This window comes from Gallinula chloropus, assembly GCF_964237585.1.
Source record: "Gallinula chloropus genome assembly, chromosome: 10".
Taxonomy (NCBI): Eukaryota; Metazoa; Chordata; class Aves; order Gruiformes; family Rallidae; genus Gallinula; species Gallinula chloropus.
The window spans coordinates 11,379,134-11,397,712 of NC_140095.1; the positions used below are offsets into that span (position 1 = coordinate 11,379,134).

The 18,579-nt window shown below is 41.7% G+C and overlaps 1 protein-coding gene across 1 annotated transcript; it reads left to right on the top strand.

Moving 5' to 3' along the window:
- Nucleotides 1-234: 234 nt before the first annotated feature.
- Nucleotides 235-18,199, top strand: SMAD5 (SMAD family member 5). The gene is made up of 7 exons (XM_084268603.1): nt 235-372; nt 10,473-11,095; nt 12,234-12,485; nt 13,619-13,738; nt 14,382-14,603; nt 16,853-17,109; nt 18,037-18,199. The coding sequence occupies exons 2-7, from the start codon at nt 10,693-10,695 to the stop codon at nt 18,178-18,180; spliced, it is 1,398 nt and encodes a 465-aa protein (XP_084124729.1). The 5' UTR covers nt 235-372; nt 10,473-10,692; the 3' UTR covers nt 18,181-18,199.
- The last annotated feature ends 380 nt before the right edge of the window (nt 18,200-18,579 follow it).

An 18,579-nucleotide genomic window follows, 5' to 3' on the forward strand; every position in this document is an offset into this window, starting at 1 on the left:
TTACTTTCCTAGCAGCCGCACCAAGCCGCCCCGCGCTTTTATTCATCTCAGGGGTAGGGGTGCGGGTTTGGGCTCCATCCCACCGCGGCCCCTCAGCCCGCCCGGCCGGGCCCTTCCTTCCCGCCGCGGCCGCTTCCTCCCCCCCGGCATCGCGCATGCGCGGCGCGCAAGATCCCGCCCGGGCGCTGCCCCCGCCCCTCGCTCACATCCGGGTCCCGGCGCTGGCCCCGCCGGCGCCGCTGTACCCTCCGCGGGCTCCCAATAAAGTTTTGTTGCGAGCGGGCGGCCGCGGCCCAGCCGGCGCCTCCAGCCTAACGGACACCCGTCCCGCCCGTCCCGCCGCGGCGGGGAGGCCGCCTCGCTCCGTGCCCGGTGGGTCCAGGTGGCCCGGGGAGGGAAGGAGGGGAGGGGGATCGGCTCGGGCGGCGGGGAAGGGGGTGGGGTGGGAGGGGGGGAGCGGTGCCTCCTCAGCGCCGAGCGGAGTCGGGGCGCTGCGGTTCGGGCTCCCGGAGGAGAAGGAGGGAGGGGAGAAACGGGCCTTTGCGGAGATCTGGTGGGGCCGAGGCCTCTGCCGGCCGCACGGGCCAGGCGGTGACAGGCTTTGGGTCGTCCCGGGCCGGGCCGGGGGCTGCCGGAGAAGCAGTGAGGGCGGGAAGGGGGAGGGGGCCGGTGCGCGGCGTGGGGAGGAGGGAGGCGCAGCCCCGGGAGGGAGAGGGGGACGCGGGACCGCGCTGCCGGGCTGGTAAAACACGGTCCGTGCTGAGGAAAATAACCCCGTGCGCCTAACCGGAGGTAGGCGCGAACTGTTGCACGGCTAAACGAGAGACTCGGCGGCTTTTGGGTCTTTTGTTGTTGTTGTTTCTTCTTTCCCTTGTTGTTGTTGTTTTAAGACGAGCTGCTCCGCTCTCAGCTGCCTTAAGGCCCGGCCGACCGACGGGGAGAGGAGTTATCGCGCCCACATGTCTCAGATCCCCGGGTACAGGGGCGATGTTCGGGCTCACACGCTTATCCACCTCGGCCCTTTCTTGCGTGCGCCCAGGCACTGACAGCTGCCTGACAACAGATGGGCCGCTTAAGTGACTTAGAATGGCAATTTCTGTTTTTTCTGCGGGTTGTAAACTTAATAGAGGAAATATGGTCTTGCGGTTATAAGCACAAGACCGGGAATCAAGTGATCTGTGCGCCCTGCTCCAGTTGTGTAGCTCCTGCTGTGGCTTTCAGCTGTTTAAATGAAGGTGTTTCTGGCTGAAATGAGGTAGGGAGGGACTGATTCGGTGGTTGTTGGATGTGAGATGGAATAGGATCAATATTAGTTCTTGAATCCTTTGGTGGAATCTGTAGGGATTTGGGTTTTTTTGCTCATTGAATGACTTAATAAAACCTCTAAGGAATAACTGTCAAAATTTGCATCCACCTGTAAGTTCTGCCTTGTGAGATGAAGTGAGATGATCCTCAGGATGGGATGGGTTTAGACAAAATCTCCTGCTGGCTTCATTGCTTTGTAAATTTCAAATAATTTACCTGCTGGGGGGGCTTTAAAGCACTGAAAACTGGAAGGAGAGTTGTTCCTTGCTTATCTCAATTGTGGAAGTTGTGCAGGTGTGCAGAGAATGTCTTTCAGATGCTCTGGGGAATCACAGAACTTGATTTAAGGTGGGGGGGGGGGGGGGGGTGAGACGCAAACACGCTGCTGCAGTCATGTGCCCGTGCTCATTAGAAGGTGTAATGCTTTATGAAGTTGGCAGCTGGTGGTAGTGGAAATTAATAGAAGCGGCAAATAACTTAATTGAAGACATTTCATAATTAGCGTGTTGTAACTTTTGAGAGCTCCTTGTCTGTGTAGGGAGCTGTTGGGTTTAATGTCTTAATCCCTACCGTTTGATAGTGGTTTACACTTAACCTCTGATATTAAAATTTTGTTTGCCCAGCCTTGAAATTGCTGCTAAGTGCTAGCACTTACTTTTTTACAAAACAAAACGCCAGCAAACATTGTGCTGCTTGGGCTACTTGCCTTTGTCAGACCTTTCTTTGCCTTTCAGATGTGGTGCAAATACACTTGAGGGAGGAATTTTCTTTTTTCTAAAGAAAACTGTCCCAGTGAAAGCCAAAGATGGACAGTCACTGTGGGGATGAGAAATGGGAACGGAGGAAGAGAGGCTTCCTCTGCATTTCTTTCTTTTGATGACAAAAGATCACAACAACAGGGCATGCAGCTGGGATGCTTCCTACAGCTTTGGTGGGTGTTTTTGTTTGAGGCTTGGAGGTTTAACCTCTGCTGGAACCTGGTGGAATTGTAGTTGTGGAGCCTGTGCTACTTGGTTCTTGTTATAAAGTAAGATTTTTAGTCTTGTGCCTTGAGTGGGTGAGCTGTGCAGGGGTTTCATGGTGACTGAATGTTACCTGAGCTGGGAGAAATTCTCTCAAGATGGAGTGCTCTTCCTCTGTTAAGTGTAATGTGTGTTTTCTGGGTTTATTCGAGTTAATGTTGTGCTCTCTAATATTCCAGAGGACACTTAATTTCAGAAAAATGTCCTCTGTTTTCTGTATAGTTCTCTAAAGAAAACTCTAAAATCTCTTGTTGCTCTTGGCCTAATTACATACCTGCAGAAACACTGCTGTGGCAACTCTATGCAAGCCCCTATTTCTTCCTTCCTTGCATTGATTGAAATGCAGATTTCCTCTAATATCTGATGCAGATTTGTTGGAATTATTAATTAATGTGTTGATGCTTCTCCTTTAAAGATCTTTAGGTTTATTCTTTTTTTATAGCAACAGGTAAGGAGAGCAGCTTGTGCTGAGAATGAAAAGACTTGCCTTTGTGTGAGCTGAGAACACTTGAGATGCTTCGTGGCTAACATTGATAAACAGCTCATTAAAGGCAAATTGAACAGTAGTTTAAGACTTTTTTTTTCAGTTATCATTAGTTGCAGTGCGAGTCCCTGCACTGTTTTCTGGAAGCCTTTTTAGCCCTGTTCCTGTGACCACGTAGAGGAGTTTGGCTGGCACCTCGGCGTGCTTGACTAGTGTGGGTTGGCAAGGTGCAGAACGCCGCCTGCCAAGTCTGTATCCCTACTGACCTACCACCAAGGTTGAGCCTGCCAGGACTGTCATCCTTGACAGAGGATCTTTGTCAGAATCGCTGCTACTGATCCACCAACTATGAGGTAGTGTCTCTGAATTCTGGGTCAGTGGATGTCACAAACTGACAAATTTAGAATACTTTGCCATTCATTCATTCTGTACAAGGCAGGGGGGGGAGAAAAAAAGCTTGCTGAATTACTATTGTCAGTGTTCCCTCCAAATCCTGTAGCTTTTGTAAACTTGTCACAGTCTTAATGTGATTCAGTTGGAGTGGAAGTGTGTGTACACACACATACACATCTTTATTTTTCTTCCCCTCTTTTAAAGCTTTATGAAAATGTACCATCCCTTCTTTCAGATCACCCTTTTTGTGGTCAATTCACATTTTTAGTTGCAGTATTTAGGATCTTACTCTTCGATGAAGGGCTTGCATAAGAGCATCTAAATTCTTGTAAGCCTTTGTCCAGCTTGATAATCTTTTAGCATACTTCAGCCTTGTGAAAAGTATGAGAGAACCTTTATTTTCCCATTTTTTTCCTCAAGGTGTAATACTGAGGTCGCTCCTAATTACCTGCTTGCTTGGCCACATCCACCAACCTGCCACTGGAGGCCTAGCCTTTTGTTTCCATGCTTAGTGAAATCCGGTGATGGTCTTGTATGTAATTTTAATTAAGAAATGGATGCTAACTTGTAGTTATCTGCTGTGGTTAGAGTAGATCTTAACCTTAAAAACATGAGGCAGTTGGAGGGCTGACTTTCAGCTGTGCTGACTACTGTTGATGGCATTTTTCAGCATAATGCTTCTGTTGGAAAGTGCCAATTAACTGAAACAGAAGTGTGAGAAAATATGTGGCTCTGACAAAACACTTAAGGGAGAGAGATTTTGGTTCTAAGATGGAATTTGTAGTTTTTGAGAACTTCTACAAAAGCTAATTGCTCAGTAATTAGAGCAGTTGCAGAGACCAGGGCCATGAGTGTTGGATTTTTGTATGTTTTAAGTGGATGCCTCAAGAAATAGATGCTAACTTTCCTAGGCTTGAGAAGATTAGGGGTTTTCTCCCTCTCTCTCCCCTCCTCTGTATCCCAGCTAAGCTCAATTTTACCACGATGCAGAAGAAATTAAAACCTTTCTGTTCTTTGGTTAAACTGTTTTCTGAGGTTTTCTTGACAATGTTTGGCAGTGGGGGGGGGGGCGTGTGTTTTTAAAATGTGGTGGAGCTCTATTGGTAAATTCCTTTGACAGGATCTCTTTTGTGATAGGAATCATTATCACTTGGGTTATTTTTTAAAACAGTAATCCTGGGGAAGACTTTAAGAACAAACAAGAACCTTTGCTATCTGTCTTATATGATTCTACTTCTTTCAGTGGAAGTGTATTATTTGTACAGTGTATTATTTGCTGCTCGTGCTTGGCCTCATGGTTTTTATGTCTCTCTTAAGAGTGCTGGTTAAATACATCTGATCTGACAGAGTTAAATGCTCCAGGTTTTCAGGGCTTTTTGTTGTTTTTTTTTTTTTTAAAGCTGTGTTAGATGATGTACAGATGTGGAAATGAAAGGAACAAATATTGTGTGAGAAAACCATGTCTGAAGTTGTCAATAGATTTTTTTGTTTGTTTGTTCAGAGAACAGTCATGGTAAGCAATATTTGTGAGGATACCAGACAGTTCCTTTCTGTTCATGTTTACATGTATTATTAGTTAAATATATTGCCTTACAAGGCATGTTTGAAGCAAAGAAATCTACTGTTAGTATAAAAGCATTTATCATAGGTTTTGGTCAGCTGGGGCGTGCATTTGGATGTGCAAGCCCCAGTTCAGATGAAAATACCACAAGTGCTTTTTTGATACTGTTTATAAAAATCTTTTTTCAGCTTTATTTACCCTTCAGGGGAGGAGGCGGGAAACTGAGTTATATCATTGATGGTATTCTTCATGGCTAAGATGAGATAATTGAAGAAAAATCTTTCTGTTGAGAGGCTGTGGCAGTGGTATGGAATATGTACACCCTTTAAGTCAATTATCCAGTTTTTTTAACTGCTGTGTAACCTTAGGATTTATTTTATCCTTGATGTATATGGAAAAGCTGTGGAGCTAACATTTCTAATAGTTATCCTCCAGAAAAGGTGCCAATGTGTGCCATTGCATGGGGCTGCAGTGTGAGGTGTGGGCCTGAGAAAATAAAACCCAGGCACAATCCTGTGCAATTCCTGCCAGGAAATTTAGAAGGAAAGAAGGACCTTAATAAAACCAGGCAAAATTGATGCGTTTTGAAGAAAATATGGATAACTGAATATAGCATAATATGCAGTAAAAACACTGTAATTGAGTTTCTGAGCTTTCTGTGTGGATATCTAATGTGTTAATGTGCATATGGAGTGGAAATACTTGAGCGAAGGGGCAATAAAGTTAAGCACAAAAGCTGACTGCAGAACATGGTTTTAACTGCAAACCTGGAGCAGCTCTAATGAACTACCAGTTGTGTAGCTGGTTATAAGTGGTGGGTTGTTCCTGTTAGGAAATTGAGTCTGAAAAGCAGCTTCTAATCATGAACAGTGAAGTTCCTTATTTCAGATTGGGTATGATGCTGCAGGAAGCTTTCTTCATTTGCAAACAAGTAAATTGAGCAGGAAAAGAATAGTGCTTGTATGTTTGCAATGCAGGCTTAGTATGGGCTGTAGGAAAGGTTGAGGATGGAGTAGTTGCTCATTTAGTTCTTATGCTTGTGACAAACATCGTTCGTTCATTGCCGTGCTGCTTGGGGTGTGATGGGTTGCTTGGTTAATGGTGCTTTAAATTTATATTTTGCAGGTAGGAAATTAGTTTGGAATCAATGGCAGAACACGTTAGATAAAAAGTGCATCTCATTAGAGTAAATCCACTGTGTATAATTAGATATTGATCTGTTCTGCTCTGAGCCTTGCTCAGGTTCTTTCAGCCAGAAGATTCCTTCATAGCGAGTCAAATTAATCGGCTAAATTTGCCAGCTTAATATAGCAGGCTAAGGAAACCTCAGAAGAGGAACCAAAAGGTAGTGGAATTGCTTAGTATTTGCAATAGGAGATATGAAAGGTGTGTTCCCTTTCTCCCATCTTCACTAACGAACTGCAGTGTGTAAGTACTGTGGGTAGCTGACTTTGTTTATATCTAGCTGGCTTGAGGAGGTATTAAGAAGGGGTTCAAACAATGGACCTGTTCACACCACTGGTTTCCTTCCATTTGCTGCAGTCATTAATGAGAACTTTAAATGTATAAATAATGCCTGCCCCAAAGTCTAATTTTGATACAGCGTTTGCTTCCTTTTATAGTCGCCCATTAAAAGCCCCCTCATGTTACCCCATGCAATGCATTATGGTCACCTTTTAATGAGTGTTTGTGACCTGGGTTTTTTAACTATCATAACATGTTTTTCAGCTGATGTTTCTCTTGTTGCTCAGCTGAAAACTTATTTAATAAAATAAGGTAATGCATAATAGATCTCTGCTTCTTAAGGAAGTTTAAGAAAGTTTTTTTTTCCCCTCCATGAAAGCTGTTACCAACTACATCTGGAGGTGCAACACTCCAAATGAAAATGTGACCCTTTAAAGAATTTGATTCTGTGCTCAAATATTAGTGATGTGCTGCTGTACTGCAATCACAGCTCATAATGTGTATTTTTAAAGCCTCAGAAGTAATTGAAAATACAGAAGGTCTGGTGAAGCTGTTCTTAGCAGATGCCACAATTACTTAAAAACCTTTCAAAAATTAGATGCTGAAATTACGTGAATTGCAAGTAAATGTTCCAAATGTGGTTTGTGCTGCTCATTCAGAAATTTTAAAACCCTACCAGAGTTGTAGTTTTGACATTAAAATGTTTGGTTTCTACATAAATGCCTGTGCCTACAGCTTTATGACCTCAAATAGCTCCAAAGAAGGAAACACTTTTACTGTACACATAATTCATGAAGCTTTTTAATTCTACTTTTGTTTTCTTAAGAAAAAGCAAAATCTGTATGTCTTCAGTATTTTTGCCTTCCAACATGAACAAATGAGACAAATCCAGTGTCCTATGAGACAAATCCAGTGTCATTTGTCCTTCTTGAAGTCTCTGTTAGTTTGTTTCAGGGTTTCTTTTTTTTTGGAGGGGGTGTTCTTTTTTGGGAGGGGGGGTCTTTTTTTTTTTGCCCTTGCTTTTCTTCAGCAGGTGAAAAAATAGGCTTCAGCAGAAGAGTCTTGAAAGCCTCGTGGGTGGCCAGAATGGATTTATTGTAAATGCTATTGAAGTTTTCAACTTCAACAGTCTCATTTTTCAGTGGTTACAGTACAGGCATGTATGTGGAAACTTTAGTAAGTTGAAGCAGTTTTGATCAAGTCTGTTACAACACTGCTGGAATACTTGCTCTGCTAGGCTTTGGTTTAGTTGATGGGTATTCGGACTAATATAAAGTTTTTAATTATATTACTTACTCCAAGATTATTATTTCTAAAATCATAGTTTATGGGACAGATTCCTTTATCAGATTTCTTCTGATGTTTGCCCTACAAATACCAGCTCCTGCAAAGCATCATTCTAGCAGAACTGTCCCAGCTTTCTTTGCTTTTAGTTAGCTTGTTTATTCCACCAGCATACTTGTGGGTAAACGATGTTGAAATGATACACAACCAGTAAAATTTCATTCCTAGTCACTGCATGTTGCTGTGTTCAACATACTAAAGGGGAGGGGGGGAAACAAAGAGAATTATACATGATCATAGAACTGTCTATCTGTAAAATTCATTGTGTTATTTAGGTGGGACAGCTCAAACTGAATAGATCAGTGTGGCAGCAGCCAAGAGGCGTTTCTTGAAATCTCTTTGGACCTCAACTTAACTGTAGGAATTTCTAGTGTATGTTCTGCCTCGATTCTTAAGATTCTTTGAAAGCATAGCTGAGAAACAGAAATAGAGTTTGAATTGTCTCCTTGCTGGTCTGAGAGTCTAGGTGGGTGCGTTTCCTTTTTTAGGGGTGTGAGCAAGTGCTGCTATCTTACAGCTACTGAATGTACACAAGGCTTGGAAGTAAGTTAATGGTGACTGTAAACAGCTTTTACTTTTTAGAACACTAAACTTTTATCCTCAGCAAAAGAATAAATTTAGGCTGTGTTCTTGGCCAAGTTTATCTCCCTCTATGTATTTCCTGTTACTTTGAAGGGTGCAAAGGTTCTCATCTGTAATAGTTCTAGGGAACTAAATTTATACTTAAAGTGTAGACGTGTCCTTATTTCCACAGAAATAAGGTGATACATAATTGGTTTTTTCTTCTCTTTTTGCAGTAGCCTCTTCTGTGGACTTATTGAAGCAGTCAGAGACTTTTGTTCTTCTAATTTCTTTTTTCATCTTGGTTTTTACGAGAGCTTATGAAGATCTTCAAACACTTTTTCTGTTTGTTTTGCTTTTCCTGTTTTTTTTTCCCGTATTATTAAAACAAAGCTGAATAATCAAAGTAGCAGCAATGGGACTAAGCTTCTGGGTGAAATAAGTGGGTTTAGTGGTTGGGGTTTTTTCCTTTTTCACTGTAAAGGGTGTTCATAAGGGGTTTTTTAAGTTAAATTCCTTGTAGCCAAGTGTCCTTGGGTCTGGTCTGTGCTCTTCTCACCTTCCACCTCCCCAGTAGAAAATCTAGGATGATTAAACGTGGGACATCTTAAATGTTCTGTCTAGAGCTGTTTGTTCTGTCTTTGGCTGATATATATGCTTTATAGATGGTTCTGTTACGGGAAAATACCCATCCATGCCTCCGTGTGAGCTTGCTAATGTGCCTAGACACTTAAGAAAACCCTTATCAGATGAGTTGTAGTTAATCAAAGATGGGAGGAAAAAAAGATCCCATGATTAAAGGTAGCAGCCTAAGAGAACCAGGACAGAGGCTCTTAAATCTTGCGTTCCCCCCACACCACCTTTTTCTCTTATGTGCAGATTTGGTGTCTGGGGTATGTTAGGTGTTCTAATTCACCAGGGTTTATGAAAAGTGCAGAGACAATGTTGTTTGGCAGTCTCTGTAGCAAGAAAGGAAGCATCTTTTGTTATTGGCATCCTTTCTCTTAGCTCTGCTCTTGCTTTTTGCCAGCTGCTCATTGTCTATACTTGCTTATTTAGTATTCACATGGGATTTTACAAGTTCTTATCAGTTCGTTGCCACAGCACATCATTTCCTCTTGTCATCGTTACTCCTTAAATTGGTGGGGGGAGGATTTGCATTACAGCTGGTGAGTGGTAGAAAACACAACCATTCACCAGCGCTGTTTTGAGTTACACTGCGCCCATCTGATCTTCTCTCTGAGACAGTTTGTAGTAAAGGTCACGTTTTCTAGTACTTACTCAGCCATGCCTTTCCTCCCTCTTTTTCTGGGGAAAAGAAAACAGTTTTTTGCCAAAGGCTAAAAATACCCAGTGCTTCAAATATTCTTCTTAAAAGATATGAGGAAATGCAGCATAAAAATAGCCACAGCTGAAAAGGTTGGCTACTTACCTGAGTGGCTGGGAAGGCTTGGTTTTTACTGGGTTTTTCTTTTAGTTATCTGCAGTTTTCTTCCTCAGGTTTTTAATACTATCCAAAAAAAAAACCCAACCCCAAAACAACCATGGGGTGCCTAATCACAGCTCAAGAACAAGGAGCTGCTTTAGTATTTTCTGCTTTTGTGAAATAAAGATGCATGTGAGAGTCATAGAATCATAGAATGGCATGGGTTGGAAGGGACCCCAAGGATCACAGAGCTCCAACCCCCCTGTCACAGGCAGGGCCACCAACCTCCAGGCCTGGAGCTACACAAGGTTGCCCAGGGCCCCATCCAACCTGGCTTTGAACACCCACAGGGAGAGGCATCCACTACCTCTCTATGCAGCCTGTTCCAGCACCTCACCACTCTCTCTGTAAAGACTCTTTCCCCTGATATCTAATTTAAACCTTCCTTCCTTTAGCTTCCTTTAGTACCCAGAGTCTGGGTACTTCTGTGCAGTGCTGGCAGTGGAACTGCTGGTTCCACCATGCCTCTTCCCTGTTTCTTCCTAGCAAGTTTACACCTTCTGGTGAAGCACTGCAACAGGGATACAATAGTAGATAAGAAGACTAATCCTGTCTTCTGAAGGGAACTCATGGATTTAAGGAATGTTCTTAACAGAAACTATGCTTTCCCTTTGGTTTCTTGACTGGCTTTCTTCCCACTGATCAGTAAGTAATACAGGAGCTGGGGACTCTGATCACAATTTGCTTTATTTAGCTTTGGTGTGAGGCCTTAGTATCTCTGGGACTTTGTTTTGAAGCAGAATCAGGTGCAATGGCTAGGGTTCAAGCATGCATTCCTTGAATATCTGCCTTTTTATGTTACCAAATGCTTTATTCTTTTACTAATTACTTGTTAACCGGTCTTTTTCATAGGACTAAATTGGAGGAATTGATCCGTATTTTTGATGTGAAGACTTCATCCTGACTGTATGTTCATTTCTCAGCCTCCAAGAAATAATCCAGCTCATCAGTGGCAATAATTGCTTTTGGCAAACACTGACATTTATTTGAAAAACACAAAAAAACCCACCCAAATAAGCAAAACAAAAGAAAAAAAACCCAACCCAATAAACCTCTTGAAGACTTGTGTCAAATGACGTCAATGGCCAGTTTGTTCTCCTTTACTAGCCCAGCTGTAAAGCGTCTGTTGGGCTGGAAACAAGGAGATGAAGAGGAAAAATGGGCAGAAAAAGCTGTTGATGCTTTGGTAAAAAAGCTGAAAAAGAAAAAAGGTGCTATGGAAGAACTGGAGAAAGCCTTGAGCAGCCCAGGACAGCCCAGCAAATGTGTTACAATCCCCCGCTCGTTAGACGGACGACTTCAGGTTTCTCACAGGAAGGGCCTTCCCCATGTGATTTACTGTCGTGTGTGGCGCTGGCCTGATCTACAGAGCCATCATGAGCTGAAGCCATTGGATATTTGTGAGTTTCCTTTTGGATCTAAACAGAAGGAAGTCTGCATCAATCCATACCACTATAAGAGGGTGGAGAGCCCAGGTATGTTGAATATGACTGTCTAAAAACTGAACAAAATGTCCAGAATCTCCCTTGTTCAGTGTTTGCTCCTCCTCCAGAACTAGATGCATTTGGTGTGTAGGTGGTTTGGAAGAGGAATGTTCAAAGCATGCTTTCCTGGTGGTATTTTGGGGAGGTGTGCTTTCCATTCTTAACAGCTCTTTGTGGTAAATCACACTTTTCCCACAGATCTTTCAAGCCTGCTACCTTTAAAGTTAGTGGTAAAGTCCTTGTTTATAAAAGAAAAGTAACCAAAAGACTTCAGTTTCTCTTGAGAAACATGTTTTAAAACCCTTTTTTGGTAGCCTCCTTTCAGAGGCTTAATATTTCATCAGTGACAGGCAGGCATGAATTGAGGAGATAAAAATTAAATTCTAGGGTACAGTGTTTTCCACTTGACTTCCCATTAGCTGGCAGCAGAGCTTGAACAAGATCCAAGAGTGATGATCGTTTAGAACAAGGTACCAAATCTGTGTCAGGTAGCAAGGCTGCTGTAGGGTAAGGGAGATGATGGTTACCAGTAGGAGAGGTGAAGTGAGTTACTCTGGAAAGTATTGTGAAAAGTTGCTTCCGTTGTTCCCCAGAATGGATGTAACTCCACTGGAAGTGACTGTTGTGCTCAAGTGTTCTCCTGAAGCACTTGAATTCCAGACTCCAGCACTCTTGAATTTAAAAGTTAAAACTCCAGCTCAGCAGAAGTTGTAGCACAGATTTTGTTTGTCTCCAGAGAAAAGGACTGCATGTGCAGTTTGACTGTAGTAACATGGGCTTGATAACGTACACATACAGTGAGTTTCGCACTTGAATCGGTGCCTTGGGATGTGCCCCATGTCGACTGGTTTTTCTTTGTTCTTTATAAAAGATCTAGATCTAGTTGCATGAAATATGTGTGTGACTGATCTGATTTTTGTGAGAGCAAAGTTTGAGTTTTCCATGAAACTTAATGTAAAGAAATGAAGGAAAGAGGATGGGGTGAAGGTGTGACAGCCGCATCCCTGACTCCTCTTTTCACTCCAGCTAGCATTGAAATTTTCACGATGAGCATGTTACTCCTCTCTCTCTCATTCTATCTCGATTTTTAATCTGCTTCCCTGTTTCTGTTTGCTGTGTTTGCTTTCAGTTCTACCTCCAGTGTTAGTGCCTAGACATAGTGAATTCAACCCACAGCACAGTCTGCTAGTTCAGTTCAGGAACCTAAGCCACAACGAACCACACATGCCACACAACGCAACGTTTCCAGATTCCTTCCAGCAGCCCAACAGCACTCCATTTTCCATTTCACCAAACAGTCCCTATCCACCTTCTCCAGCCAGCAGCACTTACCCAAGCTCCCCAGCCAGCTCTGGACCATCCAGTCCGTTTCAGCTACCAGGTAAGTACAGTCCAAGAGTCAACCTAACAGAAGTAATTATAATTCTGCATACCGTTGTGATTTACTGCCTCAGGAGTGTGATATGTGTGATAAATTGCTTTTCCATTTGCATTTTAGCTTTATCACTAGGCAGAGTTAATTGTTACAGCTTTATTTCTCCAAATGTGTTTTCTCAGGGATACAATAGTGGTGTGTTATTTCTACAGCTTCAGTGTAGAATAAGATGCATGCTTCAGAAGAATATCTGGCAATGAAAGCAGATACAGGAGGCTGAGCAAGAAGTTTATCAATGCATTTCTCTGAATAAAAACAATTAAATGTGGCATTTAACTGGAAAAAATATAGCACATTTTTGATAGCAGCTTAATTGATTTGGGTGAAAATAGGGGGGAAAAATAATTCATGGGGTAAAGAAAAGCTTTTTTGAGTTTGACTTCTTATTGGTGTGGCTTATAAAGCTAAGAAATTAGCAGATGAAAGCTTTTTCCTCTTTCCTAGTAGCTCAGTGCCCTCGTTTTTGTTATTTCTGGCTGCCCAGTGCTGAGAAAAGAGTTGGGGTATCCCTCTTGGATAACTACTGTGCTCACTTGGATGGATGCATTAGTAGCATCTGGAGGGAATATCTGACAGAGGGGATAACATGTTGGTACACTGACATCTATGCTGAATCAAAGAATGCTTTCATAATGAACTTGGCCTACAGAAGCAGCAAAAGATATAATTAGTGGAACAGAAAATGAAGTTATTTCTTCTGCTACTTCATTCTTTTTGAACGTGGAGGAGAGTAGTAGGCAAGAAAGCCAATGATTATGTGGCAGAAAGTGGGAACTATAGTCATCCAGCTGCAAGAACAGAGTTGTTTAAGAAATGTGCTTTTTTTCTTTTTGCCTTTTTTCCTCTGCTTTTCTGAAGTGTTTGATCATGTTATTAGTCCCATAGGTAAGAATCCAGCTATTGAAGTTTACTGTAAAGACAGCTGTCTTCAGGGCTGTCCTTGGGTTACTTTGAAAACAGGTCCAAATGTTTTAATGGTTTTTTTTCCAGACTATTTTGCGTGTGTTTACAACTGTAGAATGAATAAATAGTCTAAATTGTTGGGGTTTATTCTGGTTTATTATATTTCATGTTTGTAGCTGATACTCCACCTCCTGCATATATGCCCCCCGATGATCAAATGGGGCAGGATAATTCCCAGTCTATGGACACGAGCAATACAATGATCCCTCAAATCATGCCAAATATCTCTACCAGAGGTAAGTTGTATGGTGTGGTGCAAAATTAACATAGTTTGGCTTCCTGCAACTCGTGACAAAATTGAACAAATAAATTCAAATGGCACAGTAAACCCTGTTAAGTAGAAGCAGTCCTCCAAGGCAAACTGGGGCTGCAGCAGAAAGAGTTGAGAAATAAATCTTGTCTTGCTTATTTGCATCTTTTACTTTTAAAGCCTCAGGTGTGTAGTATGGCTTACAACAAGTTGAATTTTCTTCATTTCTCAGAATTAGGCTTTTCTGCTACCTTTGCCTGCTGTTAGCAGTACCTAAGCACAGAGGCTCTGAAAATGAAATCCCAGAAATACCAACTGTAACAAATTTAGAGTGGACAGAAAAATCATGTTTCACCTCATAGCACAGTCAACTATATTTTTGGTGAAGGTTTGGGATTTTGTATTAGTATGAGGCTTAAAATAGGAAAATAATTATAGAACAAACGGACTAGCTAAAATGCATGAAAGTAAAAATCATTGAGATTTTAATCAGGACAGTTCTTGCCTATCACAGCTGTTGAATAAAGCTTTTAGTTACCTGTTTGCTTTTTTGAAGGCCTGCTTTTCTTTTCTACAGTTAATATTTTAACACTTATGTAAACTGGTATTTCCATTTTGCTTATTTTCAGATGTTCAGCCTGTTGCCTATGAAGAACCCAAACACTGGTGTTCAATTGTGTATTATGAGTTAAATAACCGTGTTGGGGAGGCTTTTCATGCATCTTCTACCAGTGTCTTAGTAGATGGTTTTACAGATCCCTCCAACAACAAAAACAGGTTCTGCTTAGGTTTGCTCTCCAATGTTAATCGCAACTCAACGATTGAGAACACCAGGCGACACATTGGAAAAGGTAAAGCTTTAGTTGTGCTATGTGTGATTAAGAAGCTAAATCCTCGGGTTTATTTCAACTCTTCCTTACCAAGCTGTGTTGTCATAGGAGCCTCTTTGTTGTGGCTAATGTTAGCCTGTAGAATTTTGTGTTTCTGGACAAAGAAACGTATTGCAGGGCTTCTGATAGTCCATGTTGCTTTATTTTTGTTGTTCGTGCAAGGGATTGCCCTGCTGTCTATCTTGCATGGCTTTGAAGTGCTAATGCAAAACTGCAAGGACTCATTTGTCTGAGTGAATCCATGGGGTGTGTATGTGTGTGGGAGGGATTCCTGGAGACAGCAGGTTTTGCAAGATCTTCTAGTTTTCCTGTGCTGTTTGGCTGATAGCACACATAGGTGCATGGTTTTCATCTTTGATGGAATGTGCTTGGATTATCCTAAAATGTGTTATTTGTTTTCTGAATGTCTTCTTTTTTGTTCTGTGTGTGTCCCGAGAAGAGCCCCTTTTCTATTCCACGTATCTTAGAGGCCGCTTTAGCACCCAAGATCATCATGTACAGTTTGTCTTCAGTTTTGTTTGATGACAGTCACTGTTGCCTGTAATATATCTTCAAGACCCATTCTGTTCCACAACAATCTTAATTATAAACTACTATAAATATGGCAAAACTTTGCAGGTAATCTGGAGACCACAGGTTACACTAATTCCTCTTTGAAACTTAGTGCTGAAGTTCTGTTGTCCAAGAAGCTGTAATGTTGTAAAGGAGGACAGCTGCTTTCTGGGGCCTGGGTGGTTTCTCAGGTTCTTCTGTTTTTGGCTTACCCCTTATGATTGTCCTGGCACAGAAATCTTGTGCATCAGCCTAAGGTCAGATATGTATCAGAGATCCAACATCATGTTGTAGAATAGCATTGGCTGTAATGAGCTTTAAAATGTCTCCAATACTAATTATTAAACTAAAACTTAGCTTTATGGCAATGGTTCTGAGAACAATTAAGATTGTTTGGGGATAAAATACTGTTTAATAATGACTGTTGTTTGCAAGATCTTGGGTTTTTTCCCTTCCCTAAAGCTTCCTGATCCTATCACTAAGCTCTTTCCTGTAGAAGCATTGCATTGCAAGTGTTAGTGGCTTCTAATTGCATGATGGATTATTTTTGAAGGATCTGTGGTGTTCTCAGACTGTTATATATTATCCAGCTCCTGTCTTCAGAGATCTCTTGGAAGGTCTTTACCCAAAGAAGTTAGCTAGCAAGTGGTGGTCCCTGTCTATTTAAATAAATAGGATTGTGTTGTGAGAATGCATTCTTGCCCACCCCAGGATTTTTGACAGCTGCTTATAGTTGATGAAACCAATGGTTCCTCTGTGTAACCTTCATCCTACCTCAGTCCCGAGTGGATCTAGCAATGTTTGCAACAGTTGCTGCTGTCTGAAAGATTAACGTGCATCTGTTGAATTGCTGCAGCCTCATCTGGCAAACCACAGGATAGTCTGCAGTGAATTCTCAGGGTATTGCAAGGAAGACTTGCCAAATGGAACTGTATTCCTGCCATAGAGCAGTGGTGGGTGGGGGTGAGGTGGAAGATCTGGGAGAAGGAAAGCTATAATGCCAACTGAAGTAGCAGTGAGAATGTGTGTTTGGATGCTGAAAGCATCAGCAGCTTTCATATACTAATTTTTAGTCAAACATCTTTATAAAGGCTTCCAAACAGAAAGGGAGAGAAGCACTTACATATGTAACAGAATCCAGGCAGATGTGATCAGTGGAGTGGCTTTGACTTTAAGGTCTGTAAAACCCGATGGCATTGAAGTTGTGCAACTAATTGGCCTTGCCTCTCTTCCTCCTTGATAAAATACATTGACAATCAGAACGGGCTATGGATACCCCTTCTAATTCAAATCTTCCACTGCCCCTTCTCCCAGGACATTTATTTCTGTTGGAATTGCTATAGGCAGAAGCTCCCAGTTTTACAAAACTGGGGTTTCTCTATGAAAATAGCTTGAAATAGTTGATACACAGAAGTGGTTTTCGATTCTGTTCTGTAATTGATGGGAGAAGGACATCTAGTGGCTGATGCATGAGGAAACATGCTGTATTTTGGAATTGGGACTGTGTCATTGTGTGGGGAAAAAAGCCTTTCTGAAAAGCTCCTCAAACAGAAAATTTTGTTGCCTCTGATTTTGAGAGTTGTACTAGGTACTATATTTCTGGGGGAAAAAAACCAAGCCACAAACTAATTTGAAACGTCTTTATCTTTGTTTTCAAGGAGTTCATCTCTACTATGTTGGTGGGGAAGTCTATGCTGAGTGTTTAAGTGATAGCAGCATATTTGTACAGAGCAGGAACTGCAACTACCACCATGGCTTTCATCCCACAACTGTGTGTAAGATTCCTAGTGGATGCAGCCTGAAGATTTTTAACAATCAGGAGTTTGCCCAGCTTTTAGCTCAGTCTGTCAACCACGGATTTGAAGCAGTCTATGAGCTCACCAAAATGTGCACCATTCGAATGAGTTTTGTAAAGGTAAGCACGTTATTTTGGGGGAGTTTAAACTTGTTGTGGGGTTGGATAGTGAGTGGTAATTGTGCTGACTGTAACAAAGCTCTTCTGACCTGATGTGGTGGTTCTCAGTTGTAAGTGTGTTGAAAATTATTAATGTGAGGAGAGGGAAATTGATGCAAGAAAGGAACACAGGTTGCTATACTGAATGGTGGCTCTGTATTTAGTTAACTCAGTACTCAGGAGAGGGATTTAATCACTTCAGTGGCCATAATTTTATTAAAGGAGATTAGAGCTCGTGCTCTTCAATTTGAATAAACTAAATGAACGACAAGAGCACTAAAAGAATGTGAGGAGAGAGGAGCCTAAGTGATTGCAGAAAAAAACAAGTTGTAACTTAATATTTTCTTTTAAACTGATTCTGGAAAAAAGACTTGACTTGTATTTATGAAGCCAGGCTGCACTGTTCAGCTTATAGGAGCTTTTTCTTGCTGTTGTTTAATCAAGGTGCTGTCCACTCCAGATTTAGTGTGCAGATTAGACTTGGACCTGCCAGGGTTTTTTTTTCATCAGGTCCAAAAGATGTCTTGTTCGTTTTGTCAATTACGATAAATATAGCTCAGTTGGAGACCGTGGACTGTAGGAAGCAGGAGGGAGAAACAGAAGATGTGGCCATAGCCAGGAGTTGTTCCTGAGTCAGCAGTGTGCTCCACAAAGGAGCTTGTGTCATCACTCCAAGGCTGCAGTTGAGTTCAGGCTTCCAGGCACAGCTTCCCTTCTGTTCCTTCCCAACCTCATGTTTTGTCCTTTAGATAAGAGTTGTTTCTGGATTGTGAGTTACCTTCAAATGAGTATCTTAAAACATGGTTTTCCTGCTTCTTGTTAATACAGTTATTTTGAAAGTCAAGCCCATTCTGCACTTGATGGATAACATTCTGTTCACTTTTATAGGGCTGGGGAGCTGAATATCACCGACAAGATGTCACAAGCACCCCATGCTGGATAGAAATTCATCTTCATGGGCCCCTCCAGTGGCTGGATAAAGTACTTACACAAATGGGTTCTCCTCTTAATCCCATCTCATCCGTTTCATAGTGCTGAAATTCTAGCTTCAGCCTTATTTTTAGAGAACTTATTCTAATTCTAGAGAAACTTCCAGTGTGGATACTGTGAGCTATATGGAGAATGGATCTTACGGTTTAACTTCTTTTTTTAAATCCCTTTGTGACCAATTCCATTGTGTATAGCTAATCAGTTTTACATTTCAATTTGTTTTTGTGATGCTTAAGTGACAGTTGAGCCCTAAGGGAAAGAAAAAAATGTCTATTGAAAAATTCAGAGCGCTTTTCCCCTCCGACAAGTAGAACATAAACAGGCGTATGTCTTAACTGGAAAATTCTTTTCTTTGTCCTGTAGGGACAAGAATTTATCAAGACTGACTTCAGAAAATAAATACATATCATAGTTTGGGATTTTTTTTTAAACGTTTATGAA